The following is a 21,571-nucleotide window of genomic DNA, read 5'->3' as shown; positions in this document are numbered from 1 at the left end:
CTGCAAGGAGACCTGGTTTCCAGGGACTGCTCGGTTTAGGGGTACTCACTGCCACCCACCTGAGCCCCCTTCTTCATGGCCACTGAGGTTGGTCACAGCTTCCAGGGCAAAGGTCAGCAGAGGAGAGGTGCCTCAACTCTAAGGGAAGCGTATGATGGCAGCTGTGATAAACGTATTTTAATAGTGCATCTTTCAAAGTTTAACATTTCTCAAAAAGAGGGCTCAGCTAGAAAGTTCTTGGCAGTTTCTGGGTCTTCAGGTGGATCCACATACAAAAACAAGTAATTCTCCTCAAAGCTCAACCTCTAATACAATAAAACTTTACTCAGACCTCAGACAGGAGCCAAGACTGGTGGAGAGTCAGAGATTACTAATATGTAAGACCCAAAGGGACATGAAAGCCGTGTCTGATTTGACAGATAACACACAGAAGAGCACAAGAGTAAACCTGAAAGGAAAAAAATACCTTTAACCGCTGTAAAATAAGTATTAACATTAGGGTCACCAGTTCCTTATTAGAAATTTCCAATTCCCATTCCAGTTAACAAGACAGCTGATACATAAAGCTCTTCCAGCATCTCTAGAACCTATCCTCCACCCTCCCCATTAACCATTTTTGATGCAATATGAGCTCTTCTGGACATAGCCAGTGCTTAGGCAATATAAAGCAAGCCCCCGAACTGGGTTATTTCATTATCAAGCAGCGTTTTCTTCTCCACACCAGAGCCGGCGCACGTGCTCGCCATTAACAGGTGATCCTGTCACCACTACCTGCCACTGCGCTTGAGTGGGCTCTGCTCCCCCTCAGTCTGCTCAGGGGGACAACCGAAGGAAGCCAGAGGGACCCTGACCCTCCCAGATGAAGAATGTCTGAGGGAAGCAAGAAAGTGAGGCCTTATCTCAAAGCCCTGTGAATAAAAAAAAATACTGGTAACAATTACCTTTTTTTTTGGTCTTTTGAGGGACACTCCTGAGGCACATGGAGGTTCCCAGGCCAGGGATCGAATTGGAGCTGCAGCTGCTGGCCTACGCCACAGCCACAGCAATGTGGGATCTGAGCCGCATCTGCGACCTACACCACAGCTCACGGCAATGCCGGATCCTTAACCTACTGAGCGAGGCCAGGGATCGAACCTGAGTCCTCATGGATGCTAGTCTGATTCGTTTCTGTTGAGCCACGAAGGGAACTCCCGACAATGACCTGACTTCTTAAAAAAAGAGTTCTGGGAGTTCCCGTCGTGGCGCAGTGGTTAACTAATCCGACTAGGAACCATGAGGTTGCGGGTTCGGTCCCTGGCCTTGCTCAGTGGGTTAATGATCCGGCATTGCCGTGAGCTGTGGTGTAGGTTGCAGACGCGGCTCGGATCCCGCGTTGCTGTGGCTCTGGCGTAGGCCGGTGGCTACAGCTCCGATTCAACCCCTAGCCTGGGAACCTCCATATGCCGCGGGAGCGGCCCAAGAAATAGCTAAAAAGACAACAACAAAAAAAGAAAAAAAAAAAAAAAGTTCTGTGGAAAAGGGCTAAGTTACTTTCTAAATTGATCAGTGCTTCATGAACAATTTCTTGGTCCAAAGACTTTGAAACATCCAAATAACACTTGTGCATCTTGGTTTGATGTGGGAAAAAGCAAGGAAAGAAAGACCTGTGCTCCCATCCAAGGCGCACCTTCAGTGATTCACTAACTAACCTCTGGGCCGAGCGCGCACAGGGAGCCCTGAAACCATAATCTAGTCACGAGGGAGTAAATCAGACTGAGTTCAGGCTAAAGCACCTGTCTGCTCATTTGTAAAATATGTACAAATCTTGCCAAGATGTTGAGGGGTTACTCTTACAACTCAAAGAGGGTACGCGGTCTACAAACTTGCGGCCATAAGCAGCAGCCCCATCATTTCATCCACCACTTGGCCCTCAGGCAGGCCCTGCAGGCAGCTTCCTCGTGAACCGGCCTGGGCTAGGCTTGCCCGCGCAGCTCTGTAAGGAGCTCTCTGGCCAGTTCTCTCGGCCTTGGGGCTTCCACGCAAAGATGATCCCATCTGTACAGAGTCTGGTCCAAAAAGCCAATAACCTCGTGCGTTATCGCATCCGTCTGCGCTATCTGCAACGACAGAAGAGAAGGCACGTTAAAACTCTTTCCAGGGAGTTCCTGTCGTGGCGCAGTGGTTAATGAATCTGACTAGGAACCATGAGGTTGCGGGTTCAATCCCCAGCCTTGCTCAGTGGGTTAAGGATCCGGTGTTGCCATGAGCTGTGGTGTAGGTTGCAGATGCGGCTCGGATCCCCAGTTGCTGTGGCTGTGGTGTAGGCTGGTGGCTACGGCTCCGATTAGACCCCTAGCCTGGGAACCTCCATATGCCTTTGGAAGCAGCCCTGGAAAAGGCCAAAAAAAGAAAGAAAAAAAAAAGGAAAAAAAAAAAAAAAAACCTCTTTCCAGACAGATTCGTCTCTTCGTCCAGTGGAGCAACTCTAATCATCCTGTCCCTGAACAGCGGCTGCATTCCTCTTTGCTCCAAAGGGCTCTTGTTTTCTTTTCAAGGTGATTAGCAGAGCGAGTCTGTTCTCAGAGGCTGGCCATCCAGCGAGCAGAGTCATTTCCTAATGATCGGCCTCTCCTGACAGGATGGCCTCAGACTCACAACATCTACAGACAAATGCTGTGTTTCTTGGAATGCGGGTTCACATGCTTTGGGACTGTTTGCTGCGGGGAGCAGAGGCAAGTGAACGTGCTGTGGCTTGACTTTCCTGCAAAAGGCTCCCGCTAATAAGAGAACTGGAAGACGCTGAAAGGAGAAGGCCACCTGTTCTCACACAAACAGCTTCCTAAATGGCATTCTTGGGCTCGCCACCCAGCCCGCTTGTTAATAGGCACCTAAAGTTTTAACACTCGATTCTTCAGGGAAGCAGGAAACACAGGAACTGTCAGGTCCGCCTTAGCTGTTGGTGCCCACGAGTGCCATTTTCCTAAGCATTCAGCTCAGCAAAAAGGGAAGGGTGAGAATCTCACAGTTTACCTGTGTGAAGAATTTACTGTGATTTTTTTAGACACAAGCATATGAAGAACCTTTGTTTTTGAGAGTAATCCACAGACATATTTTTTTTTCTGGTAAACAGGGAACATTTCGGGAAAGTGCGTGCCATCCTTGCCCAGGGCCATGCTAATCGTTTGTCTCCTCCCCATGTTAGTCTGTGTGCAGCTCAAGTGGGCATCACATACTTGTTTTCTGTGTGTGAGTCCAATGTTTAAGTGACCCGAGCAGCCCGAGGTCAGCTCCTCCTCCAGGTCCACACTGGGCCCTTCGGTGACCAGCTGCCTGGGCCCACCCGAGATTCTCCCGTGGCCCAGGACACCCTTCAGTCGCATGAGTCAAGGCAGACTCCGTCCGCAGCATGGGGACTACGTGGGGACAGCACAGGACACCCTGGGCACCTGGACAGTGTTTGTGCTCCTCAGCAATCTGCTGGTGGCCACCCAGGCCGAGAGGGGCTCTGCTAGGGGCAGGCTGCCAGCCCAGGCGGGTTCACCGTGGCTCCTGGTGTTGGTATCCTGCTCTCGTGGTTTTTACTCAGAAATCACAGATGCTGGAGATGACCTCTGTGGATGAGAGCATGTGAGCTTCCTCGGGACACCCTAAAAGCATGAATCTGCTCCCTTGAACCTGAGTGGGGAAGGCTGCCTCCACTGCAGTGCCCAGGGGTGCCTCAGAACTGGACACAGGGTGGTGTCACCATCACTGACAACTGTGGAGGTGGCCTGCCTGCTGGGACCTCACATCTTTGAGCACAGAGCGGGGCACTGAGGAACCCCAGAGGAGCTTGGCACTGGGGGTGCTCCTTCCCTGGGTCCTGCTGGAAGCTGTGTGTGCCAGGCTGCCTTCTACCTGTCATGCAGCCACCGTAGGAAGCCTCCAAGTTAGGAAGGCTGGTGCATGAACATCTGCACGGATGGTACCCAGAGCTGCAGCTGCCGGCCTACACACCACAGCCACAGCCACGCCAGATCCGAGCTGCATCTGCGACCTATACCACGGCTCTCGGCAACACCGGAGCTTTAACTCACTGAGCGAGGCCAGGGACCAAACCCGCAGCCTCTTGGAAGCTGTGTCGGGTTCTTAACCCACTGAGCCATGACGGGAACTCCCACTTGGACCGTTATTTACCCCTCATGTCTGCTGAGCTCCAGGAAGGATTCTTTGTAATTTGCAAACCATCTTTTAAATTAACAAAGGAAATTCTTTGAGCCACTGCAGCGAGAACAGTCTCTTCACGAGGAGGAAGAGACTAAACGCAGACAGCCTGGGACAGAGGAGACCTAGCTCTCACCGCGGTCCAGGCCATGTGCCATGTGGCCCGGGAGAAGTCCCCGGCCTTGTCTGGGCCTCCTTTCCCTTCTAGGCCCTGCAAATGTGGCACAGGGCAGGTGTGGGTCTGGCCCAGCTGTCCCCTCGCCGCCTCTAGCCACGAGGGGACAGCAGGCTGCTTACACACACTCCTCAAAGGCGGGGCCCTCGGGTCCTAACCCACCTTTTCGCTGGGGTGTGGATGAGAAGCAGGAGGCTGGAAAGGGGGAGACTTACGAGGGTGATAACTTCTCGGGCAATCGCACGGCCTCCAGGGGCCCAGAGCAGGAAGTTCAGGAGAAGGCGCCTGGTGAGCTGCCCACAAGCGGGCGGGCTGGGATCCCCACCCCGGCCCCCTCCAGCTGCTGCCTGCAGGTCCCTGGCCGACAGGGTCGGGCTCCTGAGCAGCTTCGTGAGGCGGCCGAGCACGGCCTTCACCTCTGCCTGGAAGTACAATTTCAAAAGGGAGAGATTAAAGAAGAGTCAGGACCCATGTGGTTCTAGACTATTCGGTAACGAGCAGCAACCCCAAGGAAAGAGGACAACTGGCGCCCGAGAGAGGGTGGAAGGGGTGGCAGGTGTCTGGGTTTACACACTGGCCACACAAACCCCAGTGGGTGCAATGGAAGTTTCTCGACTTTCGTCTTGCTCACTAAGCAGCCAGGGCACCATGCCAGGAAGTGACTTTTTTTTTTTTGGATGGACGGAAATGGAGAAAAGACCTCAGCAGAAGGCAGTCAGGGTTTTATATTGTGGGAAAAAGAACAAAAGGCCCCTTGAAGACTCGCTCACTATCACAGCCACAGATCAGTGAGAGCCCCGTGTGCTCGGCCCTCCACTGAGCCATCGTGCTGATAAGAGCTCTGCCTCTTGCCATCTCTGGTGGGGAGGAAGTGCGAGTGTGTGCGTGCACACACACACATTCTGTTTTAGATGCTGGAACAATCTGTTCATACATGTCTAAAGCTCAAGCAGAGGTCACAAGTCTGCGAAATCCACATAATAATAGTGATTGTTACAGGTCTGTGGGTTGTTTTGCATAAAAAGTACTTAGTTCACGCTGAGACTTCTGTTTGCTGTAAGACTGGTACATCGAGTTGTGACTTGGAAAACAAAGCAGACCCTGAAAGCCACCGATCCAAAGGCTACATGAACCCAGGAACAGCTCAGTTCCATCGTTTTCAAAAGAATCCTGAGGCCGCCTCGGAACGTTCCCATGACCAATTTTTATGGATCTTGTGTGAGTTGTGTGTGTTTTTTTTTTTTTTCCTGGAAGTTAAGGCTTCATTCACTGAAGTCTGTCATAAACGCCAGGACATGAGGAGTGCTGTGTGAGCGATTCTGACCACAATAGGAGACCGTGAGAAGCTGCTCCACGAGGCTCTTCCATGGAGGAGGGCAGCGGTTCAACAAGAGGGGGCCACCGCCTCCACCTCTCTGCTCTGGCTGGGCCCCGCTGCCCCATCTGATGGCGTCTGAGGGAGCCCAGGACCAGCCTGCCATCTCCGTGGGTCTCCAAAGGGCTCAGGATGCCTCCATATCTGTTTTCTTCCTGACATCTGATTTTCTCCCCTCGTCCAATATCCCCCGAGATGTGCTCTTCTTTCTCTCTCACTCCAGCCCATCTTGCCCTGCAAATGCCTCCCTCGTGTGCCAAGAACTTGAATGCTTTCTAGAATGTTTCAGAAACAACATACAAGCTTTCTTTTCAAAGCATTAATTTTCAATCCTGCGTTACAAAAATTGATATATGTTCACTGTAAAATATTTGAACAAAAAAGTAAACAGAAAAAGAATTCTAAAGACTCTAATTCCACCATCCAGACAGGCTTGTTAAAATGAGGTTTCCATCCTTGTCATCTCTTTGAGATGCACTGTGGACACAGCACTCACTAGACACAAGGTATTGTGTTCTGGAGTTTTCTCCTCATCGTCCACAACAAGCACCTTACCATAATCTATAGCACATACGCCACGATAACATGATTTTTCTCGGTAGAAGGCGAGTCTATGATTATAATCCAGCACAATTTATTTAGCCAGTATCCTTCCTATTGAAAGTTAGGCCATTTCCAATTACTGCACTAACAAAAAATGTTGCAATGATCTTCTTGTACATAAAGCCTTGCATGGCTAATTACTCCCTTAGAGTAATTTCTACAACTAGAATGACAGCGTTAAGGAGTATGAATGCTTACCTAATTCTTAAGAGTATGCAAACATAGACAGTCATGGTTTTTGTTATGATTCTATTAAAGTTAGCAAAAGAGGGGAGTTCCGTCGTGGCGCAGTGGTTAACAAATCCAACTAGGAACCATGAGGTTGCGGGTTCGATCCCTGGCCTTGCTCAGTGGGTTAAGGATCCAGCATTGCCGTGAGCTGTGGTGTAGGTCGCAGACACAGCTTGGATCCCGAGTTGCTGTGGCGGTGGCTGTGGCTGTGGTGTAGGCCGGCAGCTACAGCTCCGATTGGACCCCTAGCCTGGGAGCCTCCATGTGCTGCAGGAGCGGCCCAAGAAAATGGCAAAAAGACAAAAAAAAAAAAAGAAGAAAATAAGTCTCATTGGACAACTTTGAAGTATAGAGGAAATAAGTCTCTATACTTCAAAAGTAATCTCTGTCAGTTTCTATGATCTATATGGAATAGAACACATAACCTACCAATTTAGCTTATACAGAATCAAAATAAAGTGTACATAATAGCTTCAGAAATCGTTAGTGCTTCGTACATCTTAACTATTATTAAAAGATGATGAAAACCAACCAGGATTCTCTTTCATCAGTTTCATGTGATATTTTAAAAGGGAAAAAAATCTGGCTTTCTTTTTAATCAGCAGGCAATCAAATAATGTTCATTTCTGAAAAAAATTCTATTTTTGATCCAAAATCATCACCAAATTTTAGCTTTTTAAAATGCCAAACTCTTTTCTTCCCTCTGCCATGTAACATACCTTTAAACAAGTAAAATATACAGACACATCTGAACTGGTCTTTGTTTTCAAACTGCAGAACACACCAGGCAAATAGGAGCACTGCTCTCTACATAAAGAAACCTGCTCCCTTTAATTATTAAAATCAACAAAAAGCTCTGGCAGTTGAACTTTTAAAAACCAGCAAATAAATGTTTGCAAGGAAGGCGCCGATGCCTTTAATCAGAGTGCTGCTCCTGTAATTATTCTATTCCACACAAAATAACAACTGTCTTTCCACGGACAGTTAGCCACTCTTGTACTTTGCTGCTCTGTTATTTAGAAAATGACCATGTCCTTTTGCAGAAGCTAAGTGGTTAATATCAGGTGATTACTTCAGTAAGAGTTCTCAACAAAGCCCGTAATGTGAGGATCTATTGACTGATCCAAGACAGGAGTTCAGTCAAGACAGAAGCAGAGCCCGCCAGGCCGCTCCTCAGAAAAGCAGTCAGACCCCGAGATGATCCGTGGAGGGTGCGGCCCCAGACCAGGCGCGCCTATAAATCAGAACAGGGTGGCTGCAGGCAACATGAGGGGAAATGACCCAGGGGACAAGAGCAGAGTGGCCTCCAGTTCATCACAGGCCCAGTTCCCACTCTCGTCCCAGCCCACGCATGGCTCCACGCGCAAACCCCGAGGGGCTGGTGGGGAGGGTCTCGGGTCAGGGGAAGCCAAGCTACTGCCCAGCCCCTTCCTGCAGGCTCCTTTCTGCTCCCAAGAGACCAGCCCCGGAGGCCACTCGCCGTGGACCCTGCCACCCACCATGGTCTGTGATCTCTGCCGACGCCCGGCGCCTGGGCTGCCGCTGAATGCCAGGAGCCACAGCAGGGCCTCAGGGGCTTCGGCCTCAGCCTCCACCATCAGCAACTGCTCAGCCGCGATGTCAGCCCATTCTCCAAAGTGAACGAACAAAAACCAGCTCTCAAAGGGGCCTCCGTAGGACCTGGAACAGAACCAAAACACATGGCAGCCGGGCAACGTGATTTCTTTCTCCTTTAGTTTCTTAAAGCAACTGTAATGTTTGCGAATGGCTGGCTCCCATTGTTCTTATCCACTGGAGTACAACTTGCAAGGGATACAAGTTAGACGCAGGAAGAGAGCTCACAATGCCACCCTGAACCAGTCCCGGGCCTTCCAAAGGCCTGCCTCTCAAAGCCTCCAGTGCCCTGAGGACCTCAGACACTGAAATCGTTACATCCAGGGACCCTGAGTGAGCACTGGCCTTTGAGAAAGGAAGATGCTGGCCCAGGGCCAGTGAGCGTGATGCAAGATGAGAGCCCTCAGGCGCCGCTCTGCCTTCTGCGTGGCCTGCGCAGCTGGGCTGCTGTTGAGAGCGGGGCCTCACAGCTGCAAGGCCGCCACCAGGGCAGCCCCGAGCCAGGAAAGCAGGGACTCCCTGGGGTGCAGACGGAGACCAGAGGAGGGACGCAGGCAGAAACGTGTGCTATTGCTTTTCTTGCAAAACACAAGGTTCTGGTTAGTATTTTGGCAATTACGAATTTTTAATGAGCTGTATATTGTATTCTTTCCTGTCATCATGTATCTCTCAATGCTGAGAGGTTAAAGCTTTTGTGAGGCTATCCTTTGTCACACGGGGAGTTGGGAGCTGCAGTTCAAGAGGAGAATCTGCTGAGGGAAGGACCATTAATTTTGCACAGTGACAGTGCCAGCAGTTTGACATCTCCCCTGGGAAAAATGGAGCAGGACTGGCCCGAAGCTCCTGGAAGAGGGGAGCTCTGAGCCTTGCTGCAGGCTCCGTCTTTGTTGGATTGGGGCGCCTATTCCCCTGCTTGGTCCCTGGGATCCCCAAGCTCCGAGCACTGTTCCCACCTCCCTGAGTCACTGCTTCCTGCTGTCCAAGTCCTCCTGAGAACAAGTGATGAATGGTCTGAAATCCGGCTTGCAAAGCAGCGGACCGAAAGGGAAGAAGGGGAGCAGGTTACACCTGTCCCCACGAGAGGGCGAGCTGATGGACCAGGGCACATGGGCAGTGCGCTGGGTTATGTCTCGAAAGCCAGGGACAGGCTCCACGGGGTCTCTGCCCTGCAGACCTCACGGATGAGGAAGCTGAGCCGCGGGGCTCCCCCGCGCTCCCTGCTCCCAGGTGGGCAGTGTGCCTGGATCAGGGCTCAAGGCCTGGTCGCTCTCCCTCTCTTCTTCCAGCAGCTGAGTGTGCAAGGCACCTCCATGGGGCTGGCTGGGAGGTGCCTTCAGCTGCTCATAGACCCCTCCCTGCAGGTGGCCCCGCCAACGAGCTGAGGCGGATCTGGGTTCACCAGGAGCCCCATGAGGTTTCGGCTCTAGGTTCTGCTCTTCAACAGAGACGGCCAGGAGTGTGTATGGGGCTGCCAGGCTATGGCAGGTCGTTACTGTGGCCAATCCTCTGATCCCCGCTTGGCTGCCAGACTTCTGTCTCCTGCACTGCTAAGAGTCTTGGTGGTGGCGGTGGGGAGGAGTGAATAACTGGCGCCTAAGCCTGCAGCAGTGACGATGAACAGAAGAGCACTGGCTCGATGCTGAGAGGGCAGAGAAGATCAAGAGGGAGCAGCTGCCAAAGGAACACGTGAAGACAGTCTGAGGAGGCTAGGAGAGACAATGAATAAAATACTTCTACTCTAAAAGCAAGGAAGCTGAGAGGAAGCGGAAGGGTATGATGTTACAAAGAATTCAGCAAAGCCTCAACGCGAATGCTTCTAGGGAAAGAACACATGTAAGAGGTACCTGATATCATATTGGTAGAATTTACGTTAGAATGGATTTTCTTTTCTTTTCTTTTTTTTTTTTTTAACTTTTTAGGGCCGCACCCATGGCACATGGAAGGTCCCAAGCTGGGATCAAATTGGAGCTACAGCTTCTAGCCTATACCACAGCCACAGCAATGCAGGACCTGAGCCATGTCTGTGACCTACATACACCACAGCTCACAGCAATGCTGGATCCCGGGCCCACTCAGCAAGGCTAGGGATCGAACCTGCAACCTCATGGATCCTAGTCAGATTTGCTTCCGATGCACCACAGCGGGAACTCCTGGGTTGTCCAGTTTTAGATATAGATTTATTACAAAGAGGAAGAAAAAAACATTTCACCCCAGGGTGCAGGAGGAGTTGAGAATGTCCTTCCCTAGGGAGGCGCCCTTCTTGCTCTGCAGGTCGGGGGGCGCAGCACGGGCGCATTACTTTTTTCCTAAGGTCTATTCTCTTTATGGTTGTGCTCGTGCAGGTCAAAATCTGATACGAGCAATGACTCAGGACAGTCTCTGTACAAGGTATTATGTGTAACGACAGCCTATTTGCCCTGAGCTGCTCCAAGTGCTTCCCCCACTTCCTACTCAGCAATGCGCATACCTGTGTAGGAGGTCACAGACCAGCACAGACACTGTACTTCACAGATGTGGGTTTTTTCACAAATTGAAGGTTTGTGGCAATGCTGTGACAGGCACGTCTATTGGTGTCATTTTTTCAACAGCATTTGCTCACTGCTTATCTCTCTGCCACATTGTGGGGACTCTCACAATTTTTGAAACTTTTCAGTTATAATTATATTTGCCATGGTGATCTGTGATCAGTGATCTTTGATGATATCATTGTCACTGGTTTGGGGCGCCAGGAACTGTGCCCACACAAGATGAAGAACTGAGTCGATAAATGTGTGTGTTCTGACGGCTCCACCAACTGGCCATTCTCTCTCTGGCCCCTTGGGCCTTGCTCATTCCCTGAGATGCAATGATACTGAAATGAGGCCAATTAACAACACTTTAATTGGCCTCTACATGTTCAAGTGAACGGAAGAGTCACAAAAGCTAGAAATGATTAAGCTTAGGAAGGAAGGCGAGCCTCACGTTGAGATAGGCTTGCACCAAAGAGTCAGCCAAGTTGTGAATGCAAAGGAAAAGTTCTTACAGGAAATTAAAAGTGCTGCCCCAGTGAACACATGAATGATAAGAAAGCAAAACAGCCTTATTGCTGATAGGGAGAAAGTTTTAGTGGTCTGGACGGAAGATCAGACCAGCCCCAACACTCCCTTAAGCCAAAGCCGAAACCAGAGCAAAGCCCTAACTCTCTGAAATTCTATGAAAGCTGAGAGAGGCGAGCAAGCTGCAGAAGAAAAGCTTGAAGCTACAAATTTTACTGAATATGTTAAGCCCCCTGTTGAGATCTACTGTTCAGAAAAAAAAAAAGATTCCTTTCAAAATATTACTGCCCTTTGACAGTGCACCTGGAGAGCTCTGATGGAGACGGACAATCAAAGCAATGCTGTTTTCATGCCTCCTAACACAACGTCCATTCTGCAGTCCACGAACCAAAGAGTCATTTCCACTCTCAACTCTTTCTATTTAAGAAATACATTCCCAGAGACCATAGCTGCCATAGACAGTAACTCCTCTGAGGGCTCCAGGCAAAGGAAATTGAAAATCTTCTGGAAAGGATTCACCATTCTAGATGTCATTAGGCACATTTGTGATTCATAAGAAGTCAAAATAGCAACATTAACAGGAGTCTGGAAGAAGCGGATTCCAATCCTCATGGATGACTTTGAAGAATTCAAGACTTTAGTGAAGAAAGTCCATCAGCAGATGTGGTGGAAACAGCAAGAGAACTAGAATCAGAGCCTGAAGATGTGACTGAATTCCTGCAATAAATCTTTAAAGAAAGAGGAGTTGCTTCTTATGGATGAGCAAAGAGTAGTAATGGGGAGTTCCCGTTGTGGCGCAGTGGTTAACAAATCCAACTAGGAACCATGAGGTTGTGGGTTCGATCCCTGGCCTTGCTCAGTGGGTTAAGGATCCGAGTTGCTGTGAGCTGGGGTGTAGGTTGCAGACGCGGCTCGGATCCTGCATTGCTGTGGTTCTGGCATCGGCCGGTGGCTACAGCTCCAATTCAATCCCTAGCCTGGGAACCTCCATATGCCATGGGAAGAGGCCCTAGAAACGGCAAAAGAACAAAAAAAAAAAAAAAAAAAAAAAAAGTAGTAATGGAAAAAATAAAAAAAAAAAGTTTCTTGAGATGGAATCTACCCTGGTGAACTTGCTGTGAGATTGGTGAAATGCCAAAACAGGATTTAGAAAAGTACATAAACTTAATTGATAAAGCGGTGGCAGGGTTTGAAAGGAATCATTCCAGTTTTGAAAGTAGTTCTGCTGTGGGTGAAATGCTACCAAACAGCGGTGCATGCTACAGAGACATCATTTGAGAAAGGAAGAGTCAAGGGATGTGGCAAACTTCATGTTATCTAGTTTTAAGAAATTACACAGCCACCCCCACCTCCGGCACCACCACTCTGATCAGTCAGCAGCCATCACAATTGAGGCAGAACTTCCACCAGCAAAAAGACTATAACTCACTGCAGTCTACATGATGGTTAGCATATTTTAGCATCAAGCAGGGTTTTTTTTTTTTTTTTTTTTTGCCTTTTTTTTTTTAGAGCCGTGGGCTGCACCTGCAGCATATGGAAGTTCCCAGGCTAGGGGTTCAATTGGAGCTGCAACACTGGATCCGAGCCTCGTCTGAGACCTACACTGCAACTCATGGTATCACCAGATCCTTAACCCACTGAGGGAGGACAGGGATCGGACCTGCATCCTCATGGATACTAGTCAGAGTCCTTTCTGCTGAGCCACAATGGGAACTCCTGTATCAAATAGTTTTAAATTAAGGTATGTACATCTTTTGAAACATAATGCTACTGCACACTAAATAGACTACAGGATAGTGTAAACATCACTCTCACATGCACTGGGAAACCAAAAGAGTCACGTGACTCACTGTATTGCTGTGGCCTGGAACCAAACCTGCGGTATCTCCGAGATACACTTGTAGTGTCGTCCCCCCACCCCCGCCGTCAGGCCTGCTCAAAGGGATGATAAGGATCCAGAGAAACCACATGCGAAACAGACCTAGGAGTCATCCGTGTCTGCTTACCCGTGAGTCTGGCCTTCCACTATTTCTTGGAGCATTTCAGAAATACGTCTCAGTGGCTGGGACCACAGTCCCCGTGGGATGTCTGTGGGTGGAGAGGGCGATTAGAGGGGAGCTGAAGAAAAGCCAGACCTACTAGGCACCATCTGCTGTTGAGACCAGAAGAGGCCTTTTGCTGGGGGGAAAGGCCTTAATTTTCCCAGTCCTTGGAATCCCGACCACCACGCTCATGCCGTTCCCTGCTGCTGGCCTTTTCTCACGTCTGGGGAGGAACACCTGTCAGTGTGACAGACCTCGACTTCCAGGGCTTTACCTTGGGCCCACGGGAGTGGATGAAGGCTGCACAGGCAGCCCACCGTGGGGTTTGGAAATGCTGTGTTGCAAATGCCCCAGGGTTTTTCTTTTCTACTCACCTGCCCCCTGCCCTATCACTAATAATTGATGAGTCCCCAATACGTGGAGACTGTAAGAAACAGTCCATAAGGAATTAGGAAGGGGCTGCCCAACTGCTCTCCTATGCGGGTGGTGAATTTAGATATGACTTTAGGTTTATAGTTAAAAAAAAAGGCCAGGAAAGAAAACCAAAACAGGGGTGTCATACAGATGAATGTCTTCTCTTGAGTTAGTTTTTCGAGTTCCACAATTTTCCCATGGTTTTAAATACTTCTGAGCATGTCTGTAACTGTAGTTCTAAACAACATGTGAAAAAGGTTACCACACTTCTATGTAGTGATAGATTCTGTAATTCAACACATGAGAAAGATAACATAAGTGATAGAGTAACCACTATTGCCCCACAACTGGTACAGATTAAAAAATCATATATTATCTCTCTCTGTCTTCTGAACTCCTGTAACTCTTGATCTGCAGCTTTTGGAGGCAGTTTCCTTCTCTTCTTTTTCTAAGTTGCTTAGATGCTTATGTTATGTCTGCTTTACTAGCGGCTCCTGGACCGTCAGGGCTCCTCAGTGAGCCATCTCTTGTGCTTCACAGGACTTTTTGTGGGCACAAAATCAATTTCTGCTGAATAGAAGATTCTACTGTTTAAACAACACTTCAGTTTGTGAGTATACCCTTATTTTTTTTTTTTTTCCTCCAAAAGTAACAGGCAGAAAACTGTTCTGGGAACTAGCATAGGTATTTTGTTTATACATTTCCAAATTTTAAAATAACACCCAATACTTTTTCTAGAGCTCATGCAGCTGCTCACACAGACTGATCTTAGGCTTTGCTGGCTGACTTAGGCTGTGGGGGTGTGCCCCTGGAAAGTGCAGGCTGACTCTTCTGTCGTGTCACTAAAGTTTTTCCCATCGTGGATCCCACAGGCCCGTCACCACCTCCACCTAGTCCGGCATCTGAGAGGACAGCGACGAGTGGGTCACTCTGGGTGAGAACCTTCATCTTTTAGAAAAAGGAAGAGGAGGAGTTCCCATCGTGGCGTAGTGGAAACGAATCCGACCAGGAACCATGAGGTTGCGGGTTCGATCCCTGGCCTCGCTCAGAGGGTTAAGGAACCAGCATTGCTGTGAGCTGTGGTGTAGGTCACAGACGCAGCTCGGATCTGGCGTGGCTGTGGCGTAGGCTGGCAGCTACAGCTCTGATTCGAACCCTAGCCTGGGGACCTCCATATGCCATGGATGTGGCCCTAAAAAAAAGCAAAAAAAAAAAAGAAGAGAAATCTTGATTTTGTAAAAGGCTCTGGATCTTTGTATCATCTACTTTCCTTACTCAAGTCTCAGGGAAAAGCAGGCAAAAAATGGCATCATTGTGGGTTCTTTTACCCCTTCCTCTGCTCGGTCAGCTAAAGCACCTTCTCCAACAGCCCAGAGGCCATGCTTATGTCACAGCTCCTGCCCGTTCAGACTTCAGGCTTTAGAGGGGAAAGCTACCTGAGTTCTCCACTGCTGAGATGGCTCCTAAACACGAGCTCATGAGCCTGTTACCAGATCAACACCAGCTGAATTAGGACAGACTCATCGCTTCCCCGCCTGGACACGGCCTCTGGAAGGCTGGCAAGCGAAATCAGAGAAGGCTGCAGTCTACTTCCCTTACCGTCTTCTTTCAAAGGCCTTCCCTTGGCGTGGTTGGGAGAAATCTTCCCTAAATGTCCTTGGCTTCATTCATCGTTTTAACTTTTCTTTTGCAACCGGGGCACAGAGTACAAAGAATGAAATACACATAAATGTGCTATTTCGGTCCAAACCAGCCAAGTCTTAGCCTGTTCCTGGCATCCAGGTAGATCTGACTGGCACCAGCAGAGCCCTTGTGTTATCCCCAACACACTATCAAAACCCAGCGAGAGGCCAAATTTTTTCTTTCTTTTGGTAAATGATCATAACTGGAAAGTCAAGCAAATTCTCCTATCGAAATCCACAGAACGTGAGACCCCGAGAGCTTCCAGGGATGTCAGATGTGACCAATTCCATCTCCCTGGTTTTATAGATAAGGAGCGGGGAGGGGAGGGTTAGGATTTAACAGTGTGTTTTCCCAGAAGTTATTTCAACACGAGCAGAAGCAACCTTCACCTACCTTTTGGGTGTTGGAGTAGCGTCACGACAAGAGATGGTGATGCATATGGAAAGTAGGTCTTGAATGCAAACCTCAGCTACAAGAGAATCCAAAATTCAAAACCACATTAGGATTGGAATGGTGTTAAAAAAACACAAAATTTTGCATCCTCTGCCTCCAAAAGGTCTACTAGTACTTTATGTGGTCAGAATGTTTTCTTTAATGTTTATTAAAAAAAAAAAAAAAAAAAGATGCTTCCAGTAAGCTTGTACATCTATTCCAGAAAAATAAACCTTTTTTTTTTTTTTTTTTTTTTTTTTTTTTTGTCTTTTTAGGGCCACAACTGCAGCATATGTAGGTTCCCAGGCGAGGGGTGAAATCAGAGCTGCAGCTGCTGGCCTACACCACAGCCACAGCCACACAGGATCCGAGCTGCCTCTTCGACCCACACCACAGCTCACCACCATGCCGGATCTTTAGCCCACTGAGTGAGGCCAGGGATCAAACCTGGGTCTTCATGGATACTAGTCAGATTCGTTTCTGCTGAGCCAGGATGGGAACGCCAAGAAAAATAAACCTTTTTAAAGTCACGTTTTGGGACATAAGAAAAATAAAGTTATGCTCCTCATGCCTTTATATCAGTTCTTCAACTCACGTGACAATCCCAATTATCCACACAAATCTTTAAGTGAGAGTTTCCAAGGCAACTGTGAGATGGTTTTTAACAATCAATAAAGCACCAAACAACTTTGAGGGCCAAAGTGCTATGGCCTTAGAAGGCACAGAAGCTTTGAAGTACTTTTGTAAAAAGTTGAGGGAAAAAAAAAAAAATCTATACACAGTGAAGTACAAGGGCTTTCTGTGTACAATTTGATGACTTTTGATAAGTGTGTAAATCCAATGTGACCATCACTCCAATCAAGACACAGAACATTTCTGGAGTTCCCATCGTGGCGCAGCGGAAAGGAATCCGACTAGGAACCATGAAGTTGCAGGTTCGATCCCCGGCCTCGCTCAGTGGGTTAAGGATCCAGTATTGTTGTGAGCTGTGGTGTAGGCTGGCGGCTACAGCTCCGAATGGACACCTAGCCTGGGAACCTCCATATGCTGTAGGTGCGGCCCTAAAAAGACAAAAGACAAAAAAAAAAAGAAAAAGACACAGAACGTTTCTATCACCCCCAGAAAGTTCCCTGTGGCTGTTGGAGTCAATCCTGCCACCCAACCCTGGCAATGTTTTTTTTTTTGGGGGGGGGGGCCCACTGGCAGCAAGTGCAAGTTCCTCATGGCAACCAACATTTTTATTTCGATGAGAGGGATCAGTTTTGTAGGTTTTTGCTTTTCATATAAGTAGAATCATACGAGTATGTAGTTTTTGTGTTCGGCTTCTTTGGCTCAGCATGTTCTTTTGAGATCCCTCCATGCTACTGTGTATAAGGAGTTCATTTTTAAAAAACTGCTTAGGGAGTTCTTGTTGTGCCTCAGCAGAACCCGACTAGCACCCATGAGGATGCAAGTTCGATCCCTGGCCTTGCTCAGTGGGTCAAGGATCTGGCATTGCCGTGAGCTGTGGTGCAGGTTGCAGACGCGGCTCGGATCTGGCATGGCTGTGGCTGTGGCGTAGGCCACTGGCTGCAGCTCCGATTGGACCCCTAGTCTGAGACCCTCCATATGCCATGATTGAAGCCCTAAAAAGACAAAAACAAAAGAAAACTAAACTGCTTAGAAGTAGTCCTTGTATGAATATACCAAAATCTGTTTATTTATTCTCCCATTATGGCATTTAGGTTGTTTCCAGTTTCAGGCTATTATGAATAAAGTTGCAATTAATGGTCACAATTGGAGTTCCTGCTGTGGCTCAGCGGGTTGGGAACCCAACATTGTCTCCGTGAAGACAGTTGATTTCTGGCCTCGTTCAGCAGGTTAAGGATCCAGCATTGCCCTAAGCTGTGGCACAGGTCACAGATGTGGCTCAGATTGGGCATTGCCGTGGCTGTGGCGTAAGCTGGTAGCTGCAGCGGCAATTCAACCTCTAGCCCTGGAGCTTCCATACGCCACAGGTGCTGCCACCGAATAAAAACAAAACAAACATTCACATTTGTATCTTTTAGTGGATATGTGCTTTCATTTCTTTGTCAATACCATAGGAATGTAATTACGAGGTCATAGAGTAGATGCTTGCTCAGCGGAAACTGCCATGTAATTTTTCAAGGTGGTTGTACCACTTCACGCTCTCATCAGCAATTTATAAGAATTCCAGTTGTTCCACATACTTGCCAGCGTCTGGTATTGTCAATCTTATTAATTTTGGCCGTACTTGTGGGTGTAAAATGTTACCTCATCATGGCTTTGCTGTTCATTTTCTCTGACGGCACATGAGGCTGAACAATTCATGTGTTTATTGCCAACTTATACATATTTTTCGATGTGTGTACTCAAATCTTTTGTTCATTTTAAAACAAGTGAGTTGTTTCTTGTGTTCTTGAGTTGTAAGAGATCTGGATATACTTTGGACACAAGTCCTCTGTCAGATATATGTATTGAGAATCTTCTGTACCTGCTGGTGGATAGCTTTTTCATTTTCTTAAGGATGTCTATTAAAACCCAGAAGTTTTAAATTCTGATAAAATCTAATTTATCCGTTTTTCTCATACTGCCAGTGCTTTTCTGCATTCCTTCTAAGAAATCTTAGATTATCAGGAGTTCCTATCATGGCTCAGTGGTTAATGAATCTTGACTAGCATCCATAAAGACGCTGGCCTTGCTCAGTGGGTTAAGGATCCAGCGTTGCTGTGAGCTGTGGTGTAAGCCAGCAGCTATTTCTCTGATTCGACCCCTAGCCTGGGAACCTCCATATGCCATGGGTATGGCCCTAAAAACCGAAATAAATAAATAAACCTTAGATTATCTTAACATCAAAAAAGATATTTTCTTCGTTATCTTCTATGAGCTTTGTAGTTTTAGCATTTATTTTGAAGTCTATGATCCATCTCAAGTTAACTTTTGTGTTTGTGAGGTAGCGGTTCATTTTTTTCCCCATCTGGATATCAAGTTGTTTTAGTACCAGTTGTTCAAAACTTGTCTTTGCCCATTGAATTGCCTTGGCATCTCTGTCAAAAATCAGTTGACTATATATGTACAGATCCATTTCTGGACACTCTTCTATGTCTATCTTTTTGCCAGTAGCTCACTGTCTTGGTTTTGAGCTTAAAGTTTTGAAATCAAATAGTGTGAAGCCTCTTTTTTTTTTTCTCGCCAAATTGTTTTGGCTACTGTTGGTCCTTTGCATTTCCATATCAGTTTTACAATCAGCTTGTCAATTTCTGTTTTGAAAACCCTGCTGGAATTTTAACTAGGCTCACAATGAACCAGGTATCTTAACAATTCATGAATATGGTTTGTCTGTCTGTCTGTTTTTCTTTTTGTCTTTTGTCTTTAGGGCCGCACCGTCAGCATATGGAGGTTCCCAGGCTAGGGGTTGAATCAGAGCTACAGCTGCTGGCCTACACCACAGCCACAGCAACACCCGATCCGAGCCTCACCTGCAAGCTACACCACAGCCACAGCAACGCCAGATCCTCAACCCACTGAGAGAGGCCAAGGGATCGAATCTGAAACTTCACAGTTCCTAGTCAGATTTGTTTCCGCTGTGCCACGACGGGAACTCCTGGTTTTTCTCCTTTTATGTGTAAGTTTTCTTTAGTTTCTCTTGGCAGTGTTTTGTAGTTTTCCATGTAGAGGTCTTATATATCTTTTGTTAAATTTATTCCCGAGTATTTTACGTGCAGCTGTGGATTTGTCTATTTCTCTTTTTACTTCTGTCAATTTTTGCTTTGTGTATTTCAGAACTCTGTGATCAGGCATATATCCATTCGTTATTGGTATTTCTTTTGATAAACTATTTCATCATTAAAAAAATGTCCCTATGTTTGTCTGGTCATACTCCTTATCTTGAGACCTAGTCCATCTGCTGCCAGTACAGCCAAACCTGCTTTCTTGTGCTCATTAGTTACATAATGTATCTCTTTCCTTCCTTTTACTTTATAGTCTATCTGTGTCTTTATATTAGAATGGGGCTCTTGGTTCTTCACCTAGTCTGAAATATTTGCTTTTTCACTAGTTATTTTAAATTGGCTTACTAGTTTTTCACTTAGTTTTGTGATTACTGTAGGTATATGTGGGTTTATCTTTGGATATTCATTTCTTTTGTCCCATCTATTTTTGTTCCTCTGACAGCCCACACGCAGCTCTGCCTTTTGACACCTCAGGTCAATCAGATTGTGTCTAGAGTTCTGACCAACCCCTGACCCCGCTCAACCCCCCTCCCACCCTCACATAAGAGCCCTCAGGGAAAAGTCAGAAGAATACCCAATGCGGTTTCCTTTTTCAAAGGTTGAATCCCCCCTACTTTTTATCTGCTTTTTGGGTTGTTCTCTAGTACCTTCAAATAGTGGTAAAAAAATATTTCCCTCTCAGAGTTTATAATTTTATCTGTGGGAGATTTAGTCTAGTACATTATTAAACCTTGTCACTTCTGGGACCAGAACCTGAACTGATTTGCTGTTTGTATTGGAGCCATTATGCAAGCTCAGAAAAAGCAGCTTGTCATGACAACCTTAAATTTTTGCCCACTAGTCCGACTGGGCACATTCATGGGACTGCACAGTGCTCTCCAAATAAAACAAGGGTGAGAGGAAAGGATAAAAAGAGAACGAGGAGCCCTGAAGATAAACATTTCTGACAATGGGAAAGAATGTGGATTAATGGGATTTCTCCTCAACTGCTGGGGGGAATGTTAATTGGCACAACCACGGGTGAAAACAACTTGGCAGTATGAGCCTAGGCTGAACTTCTGCCCACCTCAGAACCAGTACTTCCACTCTTAAGGATATTCCCCAGCATGTTCAAAGTGATGCTGTGCATCAAAGAAAACAAAATCTGGAAACAATGCAAATGCCCAGCACCAGGAAGATGGCTGCACTGTGGTACTTGCCCCGCCCAGCAGGACACAGCACTCCCCCCAAGGCCACGCACAGCCTGGAGCAATCCTAAGACCACGCAGGCAAGGACAAGGCTCAAAGGACTGCATACGGTGTCACTCCTATCTGTGGCAGGGTTTTAGAAAGAGCAAAAGCAATGACAAGTAAAGAGAACATGGTTTAGTAATCATATATATGTGTGATTCAGAAAAAGAAAAGGAATGATAAACATCAAGTCAAGACAGCAGTTACCTGGGGAGAAGTCAGGGTGACAGTATAGAAAGGAGCACATGGCACCTCAAAGTCACTACAGCTGGGCTAGGTCTTGGTGGATGTCAGGTTGGCAGATAACTCATTTCTTTATTTTACCTTGACTCTTTTGGCCATGACAGAGGCTTGCAAAATTTCCTGGGCCAGGGATCGAACCCACGCCACAGCAGTGACAAGGCTGGATCCTTAACCTGCTGAGCCACCAGGGAACCCTGATGATACTCATTTATTAAGAACGAATATGTGGATGAATGAATAAAACACACAGAGAAACGAGGGTCATGTAGGGAACAAATAGGACAGAAGATGGCATGCATCAGGAATCATTTAAAAAAGGGGCACTCAAGGAGTTCTTGTGGTGGCGCAGTGGAAACGAATCTGACTAGGCTCCATGAGGATGTGGGTTCGATCCCTGGCCTTGTTCAGTGGGTAGGGGATTCAGATCAGATTTCGCATTGCTATAGCTGTGGTGTAAGCTGGCAGCTGCAGCTCCAATTGGGCCCCTAGCCTGGGAACTTCCATATGCTGTGCATGCAGCCCTAAAAAGCAAATAATAAACAAATAAATAAATAAATCAAAATTTAAAAAGGGGCTGGAAA

The 21,571-nt window shown here is 47.3% G+C and overlaps 1 protein-coding gene across 4 annotated transcripts in view; it reads right to left on the bottom strand.

Moving 5' to 3' along the window:
• FANCC (Fanconi anemia complementation group C) overlaps window positions 1,439–21,571 on the bottom strand; it is a 258,726-nt gene continuing 238,593 nt past the window's right edge. For 3 of the 4 annotated variants that reach the window (XM_021064599.1, XM_021064600.1, XM_005656794.3), the window contains 5 exons: window positions 15,748–15,823; window positions 13,222–13,303; window positions 8,066–8,246; window positions 4,573–4,779; window positions 1,439–2,096 (listed from right to left, as the gene is read on the bottom strand). In XM_021064599.1, the coding sequence (XP_020920258.1) occupies window positions 1,953–2,096; window positions 4,573–4,779; window positions 8,066–8,246; window positions 13,222–13,303; window positions 15,748–15,823 (690 nt within the window). In that variant the 3' untranslated portion in view covers window positions 1,439–1,952. The remainder of the gene's footprint in view (window positions 2,097–4,572; window positions 4,780–8,065; window positions 8,247–13,221; window positions 13,304–15,747; window positions 15,824–21,571) is intronic. The other variant, XM_021064601.1, reaches the window with a different exon arrangement.

Source organism: Sus scrofa, chromosome 10 (assembly GCF_000003025.6).
Source record: "Sus scrofa isolate TJ Tabasco breed Duroc chromosome 10, Sscrofa11.1, whole genome shotgun sequence".
Lineage (NCBI taxonomy): Eukaryota > Metazoa > Chordata > Mammalia > Artiodactyla > Suidae > Sus > Sus scrofa.
The sequence above is the reverse complement of the archived record's forward strand: the minus strand, read 5'-3'. Positions and strand labels throughout refer to the sequence as shown.